This window comes from Scleropages formosus, chromosome 23 (genome assembly GCF_900964775.1).
Source record: "Scleropages formosus chromosome 23, fSclFor1.1, whole genome shotgun sequence".
NCBI lineage: Eukaryota > Metazoa > Chordata > Actinopteri > Osteoglossiformes > Osteoglossidae > Scleropages > Scleropages formosus.
Window position 1 is genome coordinate 21,023,902 of NC_041828.1, and position 16,529 is coordinate 21,040,430.

General features: G+C 43.1%; 1 protein-coding gene across 1 annotated transcript; it reads left to right on the forward strand.

Annotated features, from left to right (window-relative positions):
* The first annotated feature begins 188 nt into the window (after positions 1–188).
* On the forward strand, positions 189–15,929 carry LOC108942477 (macoilin-1-like). The gene is made up of 11 exons (XM_029248519.1): positions 189–506; positions 1,989–2,130; positions 4,033–4,159; positions 4,375–4,498; positions 6,677–6,855; positions 8,664–9,180; positions 10,847–11,005; positions 11,724–11,906; positions 12,698–12,818; positions 13,422–13,596; positions 14,433–15,929. Exons 1-11 carry the CDS (start codon positions 427–429, stop codon positions 14,633–14,635), a joined length of 2,010 nt encoding a protein of 669 aa, XP_029104352.1. The 5' UTR covers positions 189–426; the 3' UTR covers positions 14,636–15,929.
* Positions 15,930–16,529: the final 600 nt, after the last annotated feature.

A 16,529-nucleotide genomic window follows, 5' to 3' on the forward strand; every position in this document is an offset into this window, starting at 1 on the left:
TTCACTCGAACCCCATTGGCCGGTAGGCATAGCCGAATTTTTCTACACAAAAAATGGTTGGTCAACCTACGGGACGTCGATGAAATATTATCCCTCCCTTTTTTGCGAACGGCTCTGATGTTCGTAATATTAATGGTTTATTTCTCCTTCAATCACAATGAGCGACAGCTGCCTTAGATCTGATTGGCGACACGAACTGCCAGTCAGCCCTTTCCGTGCAATACGTCGAGGCGTATGGAGCCTGCGCTAAAGCAAAGGAGGAGGGTCTTCTTTGGAGTGTTTTTATTTATTTCTTTGTTTCCGGAGAAATAATAATAACAGCGACGTATTTCACGCTATACTGTATTATTTATTTTTGCCCGTGTAAGATAAAAAGCTGGAAGAGGTTCGCAGAGTGTGTGGAAGACCCAAGCGAGAGGGAGGAGGATGAAGCGGCGCAATGCGGACTGCAGCAAACTCCGACGGCCGTTAAAACGGAACAGAATCGCTGAGGGTATTTATGGCAGGTACGTACAGGGAAGCGAGCAGCGGGCTCGGCTAGAGCGCAGACACGGACACTGTAACTCACAGAGACACGTTGCGTGGCCCGCGCGGGGGGTGGGGGTCCCTGTCACACAGGCCGAGCTCGGCTCCTCAGGTTCAGGTTGCGGTGCGGGACAGCTGCTGCCGGCTGGGCCCGGGACAGGGCCCACAGCTCGGGTCTGGAGTCCTGGCTGCGAGCAAACCGACAGCTCGGTGAAAGAGCTGGAACACGCAGAGCGCACAGAAACACCGACTGGAAACACAAACGTCTGCGAGCGGGGGACGCGCGGGACCCAGCTGCCACGCGCTCTGCGTGGTGGAGTCTGGAGAACGCAGGGGGGTCAGGCGGGATAGATAGTCGGACTGGACTCAAAACCATTCATAACAAGTCATAACGAGCTTCTGACACGGTGTGTCTCCGCTAGTCTTCCTGCGCCTCGGGAGTCGCGCGCACGACTGAACATCCGGAGAAGTTTCTCCGCCTTTGAGCCACTTGGGGAGAAACGCCCAAGTATGTGCTATATGAAACAGTGCTTGGACCCTTATCGTGCTGCTGAGCACGTGACAAATTCATGTCAATGACAGCACCGTACACAACGCTCCACACCAGGGAAATTTGCAGTGAAACACTGTTGTCACATCTCTCCTTTCAGGCTTCATTCACATAGTTCTGCAACTGACAGAAAGATCTGGTTATATTTAATGTCGAAAGCTGCAAAACCAGATAAAATTGGAAGGGGGGGGGGGATACTTTCACAGCACTGTACTTGTGTTTAATCCCAGTGAGTCTGTCCTGCAGTGCAGGGGGAACTGGGTTTGTTCACTTCAGTAGTGGACCAAGGAGTTGGTTTACATTTCTGTTGGAAGTTTTTATTTCTGAAATCTTTATCAAAGGTCTTGACACCTGTGGGAGTTGAACAGTGTGTTCTCCACCCCCCCCCCCCCAGGAAATAACCCAGCGACGACAGCTGTGTGGAAGGTTATATGATGTGCAGATTGAATCTGTGTTGTAGGACATATGTGAACAGCACACGCTGTTCCTGCTAGAGAGGGAGGAAGTTGACAGCGCTCCTGCTGGCCTTTTTCATGACCCCTGATTTCGTAGCCGTATACTTGCCCTGCTGTAGCTGTGGGTGCTCTCTTAACAAAGCCTTGTCACCTGAAGGTTATAAAGGGTGCCAGTCAGTCAGAGTGCAATCTCTTTCACTCTCTCTCTCTCTCTCTCACACACACACACCACAGGTGATTCAGAGTCATCAGTCCACCTAAAACACATATCTTTGGGCTGTGGGAGAGAACCAGAGCATGAGGGTGAATTGTTTTGTATAAATATTAATATTCTTATTGCACATGCTGAGGTTTCTGCCAGGTGTTCAGACCTTCATCCTATGCTCTGGGGAATGTGTGTGAGATGTGGATGTCCTCTGGGCTGTTTCTCACTCCGTTTCTCTCGACTCTCTCAACAGCACCTTCCTGTACCTCAAGTTCCTGGTCGTGTGGGCGCTGGTACTGCTAGCAGACTTTGTGCTGGAGTTCAGGTTCGAATACCTCTGGCCCTTTTGGCTCTTCATTCGCAGTGTGTACGACTCCTTCAGATACCAGGGGCTGGTAAGTGTCTCTTCGCACACTTGGCCTGAAATAGCATTGGAATGTGACTTGTTTTCCTGGGCTGTCTTAAAGAGTTGGGCATCCAGATGGCGTAGTAACAGTGCTGTAGTGTACATTAGTCACCATTATCAGCCTATATGGGAATGGCGGAGGGCCTGGAGACAAGGAACCATTTGTAATATAACCTGTGTTTGGCAGCAGATTTTTGTACAGGCTCAGTAATGGGGGGGGAAGTTCACTTATTCATTTACAACCCTAGGCTGTATTCATCATTTCAGTGTTTTTAAAATAAAACCTGAAGCAGAATAAAATTCATCCAGTTATTACACTGCCACAGTTCAGCGCACAACTAAAGAAGGTTTTTAAAAAAAAAAAAAAAAAAAAAAAAGACTGTGGAGAGGGGAGAACAGCACTTCTTGGTGCTGCACAGAGTTCTGAACTGGAGAGATTTTAACTCAGGCATTTTCCATAACATCTGGTGTAAAAAGGACAAAAAATACTTGCAACCAGAGAATGGGGGCTCTACTCTGTATTAATCCAGGTTAAAATGTTTCTTCTGAGGGAAACGGGGTGCTATTGTTAGAGCTGCCACCTTGTGCTCAAAGCACCTCTGTCATATAAATAACCGGAGAGTCATCTTTTAAGCTGCTGACCAAGAGTACAGCGAGCACACAAGTAACCCACCGCAACCCCAACAATGGAGGTACAGGGCTGTGGGATGGGCATGGGGCCTCCAGGGTTTCCTTGTTCTCTGTTGAACCTAACCCTTGGTTACCGTGTGGATTGCTTTACCCACTTGGCAGTTACGTGTCTCCAGGAGGTTGAAGTGTGCAAGTAAAGTGCGCTGTCTAGTGTCTTGGAATCCGTCCCCATGACCCTTTAGTAGGACGGTGTAGACAGAGGTACAGCTGTCTCCACTATCTTCTCAGTAGAGTGTATATCTTCTATCCAGTACTGTTGTGTTTTTTTTTTTTTTTTTTTTTAAATTTTTCTATATATATATATATATATATATATATATATATATATATATATATATAAATAAAAAAATGCTGTGTGGCATTTTTGCATTCCTCTAATTGGGATGCCTTCCTGGGATCCATGTCCTTTTGCTGGTTTTGTTGCAGCTGAGCAGCTTCTGAAGAAGCTCCACTGTGCTGTTTCGACTGCCATCTGAGGGTAACTTGACATTTCCGTCAAGAACAAAGAGAATTTACTCTGTTCATTAACACTGAAGGAAACATGTTCTTTAAGTTTTTTTTGGGGGGCTTTTTGTGCCTTTTGATAGGTTTTGCAGTTTTGCATCATGATTTGTTTCTTTTTCTTAACCTGTTGACTATTAATATAGTGATTTATTGTATTTTGGCTTTATAGTAACTTAAGCCTTTTTCTTTTAGGGACAAAAATGAGACAAGACCCTTTTTTTTTTTTTTTTCTTCCTCAAAACTTTTTCCAGTATAGACATGACTGTTACTCTTTTACCTGTAGCTTACATTTATTCATTTAGCTCATGGTTTTCTCCAAAGCAACTTATATTGCTTAGATAGTTATAGTGATTTACCCATTTATACAGCTGGGCAGTTTTACTGGATCAATTTATGGTAGGAGATGGGATTTGAACGTGCCACCTTTGAGTCCAAAGTTAGCAACTCTAACCACTACACTCCCAGCTGCCCCCAGTGTTGCCAGCTTCCAGCACTTGAGAGGTCTGTTCTCTAAAAAACAAGTTGTTTGGCGGTAATTTGTAGTGAAAACAAGCAAACGGAACCCCACAGGATTTAGAAAATCTGTTCTAACTTTTAGCTGTGTTTAATTCCCCTTTTTCCTCAATATTGTTTACAGTATAGTATGTGCGTAACTCGGTGCAAGTAACAAGAGTTTCTCCGTTGCTGTGCCCTGCAGGCCTTCTCTGTGTTCTTTGTCTGTGTCGCGTTCACGTCGGACATCATATGCCTCCTGTTCATCCCCGTTCAGTGGCTGTTCTTCGCTGCCAGCACATATGTTTGGGTGCAGTATGTGTGGCACACAGGTGAGTGTGGTGTTCCTTTCCTCAAATTGGTGTTTCTCGCACCCCGGTGTCAGTCTCGCTGTGTCAGGTTGGCAGGAAGAAGGATGTTGGAGTTGTCTGCTTTTATTTGACGTATCAGAACCAGAATGCTTCCTCTGACATGAATTAAAATGCGCAAAGATTCTTTCTTGGAGGTTGAGCTGTGAACTGTGGCCCTTTTCATCTCCCCTGTGCAGAGCGAGGTGTGTGCCTTCCCACGGTGTCACTATGGATACTCTTTGTGTACATAGAGGCTGCAATCCGATTCAAAGATTTGAAGAACTTCCATGTTGACTTGTGTCGCCCGTTTGCTGCACACTGGTGAGTAGACCCCCCCGAACGTTGCTTTGACCCTAAAAAAAAAGTTTACGCCATGTCGTTCAGTACTGCGTGGCACTTGCGGCATTCTGCTCTTTGGCCCATTATTGGATGTAATTCAGCTTTACTTCACTAATGTTGTGTGTTTAACTGTCTTGCACAGCATTTCTCTACTTCTTTAAGTGGATTGTCTTCAGCAGTAATTTTGAAGCAATGGATGAATTCATGAAGTTAACTGTTTAAATAGTTACATACAACGCATCATGGATAAATATACAGTAGGCCCTTCAGCTGACCTGAGTAAAGCTTTTGCTGTTCTTGTCTTAAAGGAAAATGGGCTCACTGGGTCAGAAAAATTACTCTTTAAAAGGATTTGTATTTGAAGTCAATTGCTCTACTTGCTGCGTTAAAAGACAAACACTGTACCAAACTATCTAAAATTCAGACCATTCAAATCATAGTTAGAGGTATGAAAGGTGTATAATTTTTGTGCTTCATCCTTACTGAACTAATTCCCTGAATCTATTTATCAATTTTTTAAAGAAAAAAAAAAAAAGGCGGAATAATTTTCATGGCTACCTGCAGCCTTTATCCAAAGTAATTTTTCAGTTTACCTTTTGTACTGTACTAATTTACACAAGTGCCCTTATCCACAGTACAGCAGCTCATACTACAAGGCTATGTCCTTATCTGCTGTGTTACCTGTTGGATTTCTGTACACCAGGAGGAAAAAAGAAGTCAGTGCTCTCTAGATCCTGTGTTTATGCATATTAGCGCAAGACTAACCCTCACCTGGACCTGATGGTAGATCTAACCTCATGTGACATATGTAATAGATTTTACTTGTCATTAATGTTCAACCAAAAATAAGTCAACATGTGGAAGCCATACTGTGTGTGATAAAGCATGCTCTAGGACTTAGAAGTTTTGGGAACAACTTTTAGCTACAGCAAACTGGAGTCATTATTTCCTCTATGAGTTTATCAGTAATTGGGGATCCTGCCCCACTCTTCAACAAAACTGCTTTGTATCATTGAGGTTTAAGGTCTTGCTACATTTCAGTGGGATTGAGGTTTGGTCTCTAACTTTGTAACTGCAAAATGTTGATTCTTCTCTTTTTGAACTGTTCAGTTGTACATTTAGTGGTGTGCTTAGGTTCCATGTCCAGTTTCATGGTCTGCTTTCAGTCAAGCTTTGGCTGTTGGGCACATGGTGCCACACTGTCCTCTAAAGTACTGTGGTACAAAGCGGTGTTCATGGTGGATCCAGTGATTGTGAGGTGTCCTGGGGCAGCAACACAGTGCTGACTCATCACCCTTCCACCACTAGGCCTGACAGTTGATGTGAGGTTCTTATGGTGATGTGCAGTGCTCTACATTACACCAAAACAACGGGTCTTGTGTGTCTGGAAATCATCCAGGTGTGTTTTGCAAACCTAAGGGATGCTGCGATGTTCTTAGAGACAAAGTCTTCTCTCCTGGTTGCCCTTCCTTTCAAGTTGTGTCTTTTCTTAATAGTGGATTGATTAACTCCAATATTTACTGTGTTTGCTGAGCCCTGTAGATCCTTGGATGTGGCTTTTGGATTCTTTACCTTTTTCCTGAATATTGGACAGTCTCATCTTGGGCTGAGTTTGCTGGAACACTCCCTGCTGGGTGCTCTGAACACCCCATTTGTAAATGATCCTTCTCCCTGTGGATGACAAACTCATGTACTTTGTAGCTCTTCCCGCACTGAGGTGCAGCAGTGGGAGGGATCATCGGTTACCCTTTGTCCTTGAAATGCTGAGTAAACACCAACCTGAACCTCTGGACCAAACTCTCATCGTTTCTACTGACAGAAAAGGGTCATAACCTCCTGATGACCAACTCACTGTGTTCACTTGCCTGGCAGCACTTGATTCTTATTACTTTCTTAATGGATGTGGGTGCACTTATTTTGGTTGAATACAAAATAACAATGTAAAATTTGTTCTGGCTCCCCCCCTCCATGAGTTAGATTTGTAAAGCATTAGGTCTTGATGAGGACTTGGGTGAGTTATGTCCTACACTGGAAACTCGGTGTTAGAGTTGAAACCAATGAAAGATAGTTGACTCTTTGTAGATCACTGTACTGAGGGCTTTCTCTCAGAATTGTGTAGTCCAGGTCCCCCTTCAACAGTTTTCCACCACCCCTCCACAGCATCGGCTATCCTGTGGTGACGCTGGGCTTTGGCTTTAAGAGCTACGTGAGCTACAAGATGCGCCTGCGCAAGCAGAAGGAGGTGCAGAAGGAGAACGAGTTTTACATGCAGCTTCTACAGCAGGCACTTCCTCCTGAGCAGCAGCTGCTCCAGAGGCAGGAGCGTGAGGCTGACGAAGGTGAGTCCGCTGCACAGGTGAAGGCGTCTTCAGCAGCCCTGCCTCTCTCTTACTGATTGGCAACAGATGAAGTCACTGAGCCCATCTTGATCTTGTGGACGTGTAGGTGTTGGTAGGTTGGGCTTTGTCTAGTGAAGGTTCTAACGAGCCTAAACAATGTGTCTCTACTGTCCTAAGGGTATGTTTCAGACCTATATGGGGTTCCAGTTCACTGGAGAGCTTGGCTTGGTAACCAGACTCTTCTGAAATGACCATCACAGCTGATGTCAGTTTTTAAAATGCCATGTGGTCTGGTGATGGTTATTACACTCATTTCTCCCATTGCAAGGTTAATTTGTTGTGAGGTGGTCAAATCACCTTCATTTCATCTAGGAAAATAATAGCTTTCTGGATGAAAGAAATGATATATAAAAACGTATTTTTTTTGGTTTATTTATTTCAATTTGCCTTTCTCTGACTTTGCAGTCCATTGAAAAAGCATTAAAAACACCTTATTTTCAATTACTCTAGGAGACATTTCAATAATTTGGCTCAGGATCCTTATGATATAAAAAGTAAAGTTCACAAGGTTATTCATTTCTTTCACTCTGCAAGGCATACAGACACCATGCCGTTAGAGGGGACGTTTGGAGTTACTGAAAAATGTTTGTTTGGCACAAGGTGATCTTTATTTGATCTTGAGATTATGATTGACAGTTAAAAACATCATTGATCCAAGATTAAATGAAAGCTTTATTCATACTAGTGGTCATTGTTTCCAGGGTATTGTTGAGGTCAGTACCCCAGATTCAGCTGGAAAACTGCTAGACTGATGCCACAGAGGAACCAAAGCATTTTCAGTTTGAGAAAATTGTGTTTCTCTCATCAAGCTTCTTATGCAAATATAGTTGCAAATATTAAAATACCTGTTGTACAAGCGAACTGACCATCTAACTGCGAAAATGTCAATGTCATTGAATTGGGAAAACTTGTATGAAAATGGATATTATATTTTCCTAAGCTGTTTCAGCAGTTGAGGGTAAGTTTTTATGATGGTTATTTACGTGGAAGTGCGGTGTTTGACTGTGCAGGCCTGATTCATGTTGCACATATAGCACATGGTGCCTAATACAATCGTAAAATATAATCCTTTAATCTCATACAATTCATCCACGTGAAGACAGCTGGTAGTGTAGTGCTAAGGACTACTGCCTTTGGACCCAGAGATCACAAGTTCAATTGCCACCTCCGACTATAGTACGCTTGAGCAAGGTGTGCATAAAATTGCTCCAGTAAAATTACCCAGCTGTATAAATGGGTAAATAATTGTAGGACTGTAAGTTGCTTTGGAAAAAAAGTGTAGCTAAATGAATAAACGTAAACTTGGGTGACTGGATATTGGAGTGACAGTCCAGTGTGTCACAATATTAATTTTTAAATATTTTTCCATATATATGAAGCGTTCAAAAATTAATTGGCAAAATTACACCTAAATTGCTAAAAAAAAAAAAAAACACTTTAAATATTTGCAGTAATTTTCAAGCATATTTCAACTCTTACTACATAACTTAAACGTGTTTTTTGGAAATCCATCAGCCTCCACTGTCTCTGAGATTTTTTGGTAATTTTTCTCTCTAGCCGTTGGAATACTGGGCAAAACTAAATACAATTTGTGCAAAAGTAGCTTGAAATAAATGTTTTTCACATTAGCAATTACTTTAACTTACACATTTTGTGTACATGTATAAAAATAATTTAATAAAACTCCCTATTCGTGAGCTGGGTGTGGGTAATTAACAATTGTCCCCCCCACCCTCAAACCACCACAGGTGTGTCAACCAAAGGGGTCTCGGACGTGGACATCCCTCCCATCTCGCAGAATGGCGCTCCTGCTGGCAAGAAAGCTTTGCTGCCAGAGCTCGAGTACCGGGATAAAGGGAGGGAGCACAAAAAGCAGAGTGTGGGCATAAACAATAACATCCTGCAGGCAGTGGACTCAAGGCTTCAGGAAATCGAGTACATGGAGAACCAGCTGAACAGCAAGAGACTGAATAACGAGCTGGCGGGCAGCACTGAAAGCCTGCTTCTAAAGGAGGAGGTGGCCTCTGGAAGCACTGCCTCCAAGAACTACAAGAACTCTGCTGGGGGCATAGCCAACTCATCGCCCCGCGGCCACAGCGCCAGCAACGGCACCGTGCCCATCTCCACCTACTCCTCCTCTTCCTCCTCCTCCAACAAGAATGAGAAGAAGCAGAAGTTCCCAGGCAAGGGCCTGGCACCCCACAGGGACGTCATGGAGAACTGCATCCCCAACAACCAGCTGAGCAAGCCGGATGCACTTGTACGGTAGGGAGCCCCACCCTTGTCTCCGTGCAGCCTGTCAGCAGTCGTGTTGCACTCTGCCATCCTCTCTCAGTGCTGGGGTATTTGCAGCCTTCAGTGTTGTATTTCTACATGTGCCATTTCCTCTACTCAGTTCATGTTTGTATTGTGTAATTTATTCTGCATGTGCTGTGTTCTCCTGAACCATTGAGTCACATTGTATTTACGTTGCTTTTTTCCTAAGTTTGTTTGTGGTCAGTTAGGTTTCACATTTCAATATGTCAAGTGTTCTGTAAACACAACGAACCAGTCGCTTCCACCACAATTGCACTGGATCCTCCTCTTATGAACACAGAACCTGTTTCTAACTCTGTTTGTTTGTAACTTCACAACCACTTTTACCAAAGCTCTTGACACCTGCAAGAGTTGCTGATCCATATGCTTATCCACTTCTTAACAGGCTAGGTTCCATCAAAACTGCTTAGAAAGCTATAATGAATAAAATGTATACTCTGTCACATTTGAATCCATCTATCCATTATCCAAATTGCCTGTTCTGGATGATTAGACAGCAGTTACTGTGGGGTTGTGTGTACGACAGCCGCTGTGCACTGAAATGGTTATTGAGTGAGTGGGGCGCTCACTCTGCTTGTGTCGTTGTTGCTGTGGTGTCGGGTCTTGTAGGAAGCGCAAAGATGAGAGTGACTGAAAAGGCACACTCCAGTCAGTTCTCCACCATGACTGTGTGGGCGGGATTGGGGCTGGGTTCAAGAGTAAGCTAACACCACTATGGTTCTGTCCAGTATTTGTGAGATACTGTGTTCATGCTGATTAGGCATATTGCACTATGTTGTGTGTTATGAGTTTGTGCAGAAGTTATGAATGTTTTAACGCCTTGCTTAGTAAGTTAATCTTGTGTCCATGGCGCTTCCTTCAAAGAAAGTTTTGTGATCGTGAATTTTTAACTTAATTTGTTGTAAAAAGATTTCCATCATTAATCTGAGCTGATATGAACTGATGTTGTATACTTTTTGGTTTTACAGCCAGAGGGTATGTATTCACATACATACATGGTCTTCTGCACACCCTAGTCCGTATTACCATACCCCAAGATTTAATAGATCCCCTGTTGAATGTGATTCCCCCTGTTGGACAGAAAGTGAGTTGGCTGAAGCTGTAAAGATGAAGGAAGAATATGCCTTCGTTCAGCGTTCTTTGTCACTGTGTAAGAATAGTGCTCTATAAAAATGAATTGAATTGAAATACTCTCACTGAACATCTCTGTAGCACACAGTGTTAAAACCTTGTGTGGGTGGTGTCGGGCAGATGGTGCGATGTGGCTTTTTTTTTTTTTTTTTTTTTTTTACAAGACATTTATTTTTAAATCCACTGCTTCCTTGCAGACCCTATTGCTGACTTTGTGCTGCTGTTATGTACTTTTTTTTTCTTTTCCTCCCCTTTCCCCACCCGGCTTGGTGGTTGCCTTTTGCTCAGAGCTGTGCTAGAACTATGGTGGGGAAAAATGCTGGTGCTGCTGCACACTTTGGCCAATGAAGTGCAGGCCAGTAGTTCTCAAATGTCTCTCTGGGGATCTTGTGAGGTAATAATGGGGGGGGGGCTGCTGCTGTGGGAAGTGATTATGTACATGTGGTTCAGTTGTGGGACCTCACCCCAGTGGTGTCCCTAACAGGTTAGAGCAGGACATTAAGAAGCTGAAGGCAGACCTGCAGGCGAGCCGCCAAGTGGAACAGGAGCTGCGCAGTCAGATCGGCTCGCTCAGCAGCACAGAGAGGAGCGTCCGCTCAGAGCTGGCCCAGCTCCGGCAGGACAACGAACTGCTGCAGAGCAAGTAAGGCTGAAAGGAGGTGGGGGCAGGAGGTGGTGGGTGAAAGGGCAGGTCACTCTGCTGGAATGACTTCCAAAGTGTGATCTGTGGAACTTGTAAATGTGCTGACACGATCTGAGTCATATTATATACCTCCTGGGACTGGAATCCTCATGGGACATCTTCCTGTCATTCACCCCAATAAAATTAGTTTTTCCACAATTGCACAACAGTACAATATTTTTTCTTTATATATTGTCCAGACTTAAAAAAAAAAAAAAAAAACAGTTGGAACACAAATTATTGAAAAGAATTCTTTATTTTGATATTTGAAGTGATTTACTTGCATTAAACTTAATCATGAAATTTTAACATGTTATAAATGCAGAATTGGTAAGGAGGTGCTGTAAATGCTGTGCCATCTTCCAGCATCAGTCGTTAGTTATTTTTACCTGAAATCATTGAATCAGCAAAATAATACCCAAATTGTTTAAAAAAAATCCCATAATTTAAATGGAATTTAATAAAGAAAAACCCTTTTATGTACATATTTTTAGATTATATATGTACTATTTACATATAGCAATATTACTGTTATGTCAAAATGATTAAAGATCACATATGACCATTCCTCCCCCATCAGTGTAGTAGGGTGAGGTACACATGTGTAGCCCACGTGTTTGCATGGTGCTGCAGTCTGACATGTGACATGCTGCATGTGTCCCCCCCACCCTTCATGCAGACTTCACAGCGCCGTTCAGGCCAAGCAAAAGGACAAGCAGACCATCAGCCAGCTGGAGAAGAGGCTCAAGGCTGAGCAAGAGGCCCGTGCTGCCGCTGAGAAGCAGCTGGCTGAGGAGAAGAAGCGCAAGAAGATTGAGGAGGCGAGTGCCGCCAGGGCTGTGGCCCTCGCAGCGGCATCCAGGTACCACAGTCCACCTGCAGTCTGCTCACTTACCCATGATGCAGTGCTGCTGTATTGCTATGGGCTTTTTTTTTTTTTTTCACGTTTATCAGAGGAACGGCTCAGCCCCAGTGTCACCCCCATTTGGTGCTTCTTAACCAGTAGCTCACCATGACAGAGTGGCTTGTTACAGTAAACAGTGAAGTTTAAACTAATGAGTTGTTTGAATGTATGGTCCCATCTTTTTAGGCTCTGAACAATTCACTTACTTAAATTGTAAATTGAACAGTTAAAATTTAGATGACATACTCTACTGCACTTTTTGTATTGTTCTTTGTGATTTACGTTGCTTTGGAGAAAAGTGACTGCTAAATTAATAAATGTAAATGTTCCCATACATGCAGTACCTAATTTATACTTAAAGCAAATTCCTTTTTTTTGATAATTTATTAGTATAAACACACTAGGAAACCATTTGTATCTTTGGAGGTATCATGTGAGATCATCATGACTTCCATTTTACTTAATTGAAAGCTTATCAGGTTCACTGGAACCTTGTTTGAGTTATGCTCTTTTGTGTATGTCAGTTATCCACTAAACACTTGAAACAAAAACAGCAGAAACTCGACATCTTCAAGAGCTGCATTTAGAGTTGCTCTGCTATATATACTTGTCAGAAAATAGTTTTTCCTTTTTATAAACAATAAAACTGCAGCCCCTTCAAGAAAGTGTCCTAGCAGATGTCTGTGTACAGTGTATAAGCACAGTGAACGAGCGGAGCTGGAGGATGAGTGTGCTGTGTTTTTACACAGAGGAGAGAGCTCTGACGTGCTCAGGGGCCGCATCCGTGAGCTGGAGACCGAGTGCAAGAAGCTCAGCGTGGACATGAAGCTGAAGGAGGAACAAATTCGGGAGCTTGAGGTGAAAGCCCAGGTAACACTAAGGCTCTGGTGCCTCCTTGGTTTCCCAGAAAGTGCTCTTGTATGACAAACGCTGTATCGCATTGCTTGTAGTTTCACCTGTCACTCATGGCGCTGATATTTTTGCTGACGCAGTTTCAAGCCGAAGTGTTTTTCTCAAGTGTCCATCAGTGGTGCCCCTGCTGCATTCTGAACTGCAAGTGTTTTGTTCACTTTTTCAGTTCTCACCCTTAAATTTGCTAAGCTGCAGTGTCCAGATGAAACTGATAAATTGTATGTATGTTGCTTGTACGGTTCTGATAAGTTTAAATGGTAACATGTTGTCTCTGCTAGTTAGTGGTTTATAAAAGTATTCAGACCCTTGACCTGTTCTCTGCACTACATTGTAATGACCCTCCAGTGGTCAAACAGAATGAATTTTCTACTGGGGACAGTCAGTTTTTCACTGACTAAAATGAATGTTAAGATTCTTTTTAAGAATGATGTGTAAGAAATTGTACAAAGGTACAATCAGGTAACAGAGATGGAGGCTTACTAAGATATGGTGGCAGCGGGGCAGTAAGTCCGCCACAGTCCTGACAGCACCTGTTCTGATGTTTCTCTCATCAACCTCTAGGAGCTGCGCAAGTACAAGGAAAATGAGAAGGACACGGAGGTGCTGATGTCGGCACTCTCCGCCATGCAGGACAAGACACAGCACCTAGAGAACAGCTTGAGTGCTGAGACTCGCATCAAGTTGGATCTCTTCTCTGCACTAGGTGATGCCAAGAGGCAGCTGGAAATTGCCCAAGGTCTGATTCCTTCTCACCAGTGTGATCTTATTGTTTATTTTTGAAAGCAACTTCAAACAGATATTTCCAGATGTACCCTAAAGTCAAATGGATTTCAGCTGCTGGGGAGGGGAGTTTCTCTGTACAGTCTGGCACATATGTACTAATGTACTAATCACCTAATGCACTGTTCCTTCATCTGACAGGGTCCTGTACAATGAAATACTGGCGGGGGGTGTGTGTGTGTGTGTGTGTGTGTGTGTGTGTGTGTGTGTGTGTGTGTGTGTGTGTGTGTGTGTGTGTGTGTGTGTGCGCGCGCGCGCGTGTTACACTCACACATATACACACACTTTGTTTCAAACAACAGGCTTTTTATTCAGTACAATGGCACTTTTCCCAGTTGACAAGGTAATTTTAGATCCACAGCAGGTATTTTCCTTTGCCTATCATGTGTTTCACTCTACAAATCACATGAACGCTATTCTTATTATGTAAAAAAAAAAAAAAAACTTCCCATCACATTAACAGTCTCAACCAATTACAGCATTGATTTGCATATGGTAAAGCAAGCTCACAGTTAAAATAGCAGGGTGGATTTCATGGAACAAAATATGACTTGGGTGTATATATTGTGAACACAGATGCATATTGTAAGCACATAATGTTTCAGGTACATGTTCTTTATGGTGATGCCAAAGACAGAAGTTCCCATCAGGGTTGGGAGGATCACCCCATCCTGTTTTGTTTGGCATCCACCTTGTGATGGCATCATAATAACTGATAAGACACATGGGTCAGTTTGAGGGCAGATTAAATTCTAAGTTTGGCTGTTTTTTCTTCTTATTTTTCTGCTGCAGGTCAGATCCTCCAGAAAGACCAGGAAATCAAGGACCTGAAACAGAAAATAGCCGAAGTGATGGCAGTCATGCCGAGCATCGCGTACACAGCAGACACCAATAACCTGGGTCCCGTGGCCCCCCATTACTCCTCCAAGTTCATGGACACCAGCCCCTCAGGCCTAGACCCCAATGCATCTGTTTACCAGCCCCTCAAGAAATGAATGCACAGCACTTCCCCACCCCCATCCCTGCCCCTCAGCCCTGTTTAAGGTGAACATGGTGTGTTAGCTGCTGACGTTGTCCTGATTCCTTTCTTGGTTTAGAGGACTTTGTGTTGTATGAATGCTTGCTTTGGTTCAGGCAGAGGATAAGAAGGGACACCACGTCGGCTGAGATTGTCCACTGTTCTTTTTTTATCTGTAACCTTGAGAAAACCGGAAGTAACAGCTTTTGTTCCTGGTCAATGCATAAAAAGCCTCATATTTTGGTTCTTCCATTGCCTGTTTTTCACACTCAGACTTTTTTCCTGATCAGACCAGTTTGTTAATTTCATGCAGAAATATCAAGTGCAGTGCAGTGTCAGGAAGTCTAAAAATCATATCTGATTTGAAGTGTGTTTGACTATGAGATGTTGCCTTTGGTGTTTACAGACTTCAGTGCAAACCATCCATGGTTGTGGTTTCATTTTTCTAAACCCTCAGCTCTATATGAACATCTCAAATGGTTTCTATGTTGCCAGTATTGATACCCTCTGATCCCTGGGACTGGTGTTCCCTCCAAACACAGGAAGCTACTGAGCTCAGTTACGCCCCATCAGGCACTGTTATTTCTCACTTCTTTGTACTAGTATTTCATTCACTGTTTGGCCTCTTTGGTTATCTTTAGTTGGTGTCTCCTTCCAAGATGGACCGGACTGTCAGGTGTAATGACCTGCTGCCAAGAAATATGTTCACTGATTTTTGTATTAATATGGATATTAAACCTTTGTTTTGTTGGTTCACGAGATGCGAAAGTTAAAATACTGTCTAGTTTTAGGAGGAAAATGTGTTGCATCAAACTTGTTTCCCCCCCCACCCCTTCTCTACTGGACCAAACTGAACGTAAGGAATTTTACCATAATTATTAAATTTGTCTTCTGCAGAGAACCAAGCTAATTTCACAGTTGAATCTTGTATTTTCCTGCTAGCTGTCATTTACAGTGCCTTGCAACAACACTTTTATTCTTTATTATTTTGGAATTAAGGGGCCCCTCTCCAACCAGCACCTCCAACTGATAATTTTAAACAGTGGTTTTCAGTTTCTTCCCAGCTGAACCTTGGATCACAGCCTCTACTTTCTTCTTGTTCCTTCTGCCTGGCACCCGAAGGAATGTTGCTGCAAAGGGAAAAAGAACAATGAGATGAATTTCATGCAGTTTGTATTTAAAAAGGTTGAAGGAGGGGAAAAAAAAAAAAAAAAGGTACCTATCAAATGTGGCACTTGTGGAGTGTTTTCCCCCCCCCCCCCCTTTCACAAAAGGAAAGTTTATGGAGTTTATGAATGCCCTTCTGAAGCTGAATATTTGATTTTTATTAAAGTGCCAGGTGTTTTTCTTTTCCATGCAATGCATGTTTACAGATATTGTATTTGGTGCATTATTTTGTTACAGTATAGTATACCCCAGGTGCTAAACAGTTAAATTTTTGTGCAACAAAACTTCTCCTGTAAAGGCAATAAGAATCGTATTGTCAAAACTTTATGTATACTTTTTCGGCACTCCTCTCAATAAGTTTATATGGCATAACCACCTGAAAGACATTTAAATGTAGTTTCTAGTTTTTCCTCTTACCTTCTGGCTAAAAGCTCTCCCAAGATCTTGCTCTTGAAAAAAATCATTTACCTTTTTTTTTGGATTTACATGGAAAAGTGTCTCTTTCCAGGAAAGTTATGAGTTTTTGCAGTTCTGCACCATTTCAGTAAAGCGATCCTATGTGCTATCCCTCGACCACTTTGTTACCTCTGCAATTAAAGCGTTTCCCAGTTCTCTCCCTCACTGAGGGATTTACACTGAGCTGAACAGTTCCCACTTCCCCTGATGATGCTGCATCATGTCTCACAACATCTACTCGGTCTGTG

Excerpts from the sequence above, each read along its gene's own strand:
- LOC108942477 (XM_029248519.1), top strand. The coding sequence starts at position 427 with ATGAAGCGGCGCAATGCGGACTGCAGCAAACTCCGACGGCCGTTAAAA. Across the intron at positions 12,819-13,421 it reads AGCTTGAGGTGAAAGCCCAG|GAGCTGCGCAAGTACAAGGA; the intron begins GTAACACTAAGG and ends ATCAACCTCTAG. Across the intron at positions 13,597-14,432 it reads GCAGCTGGAAATTGCCCAAG|GTCAGATCCTCCAGAAAGAC; the intron begins GTCTGATTCCTT and ends TTTCTGCTGCAG.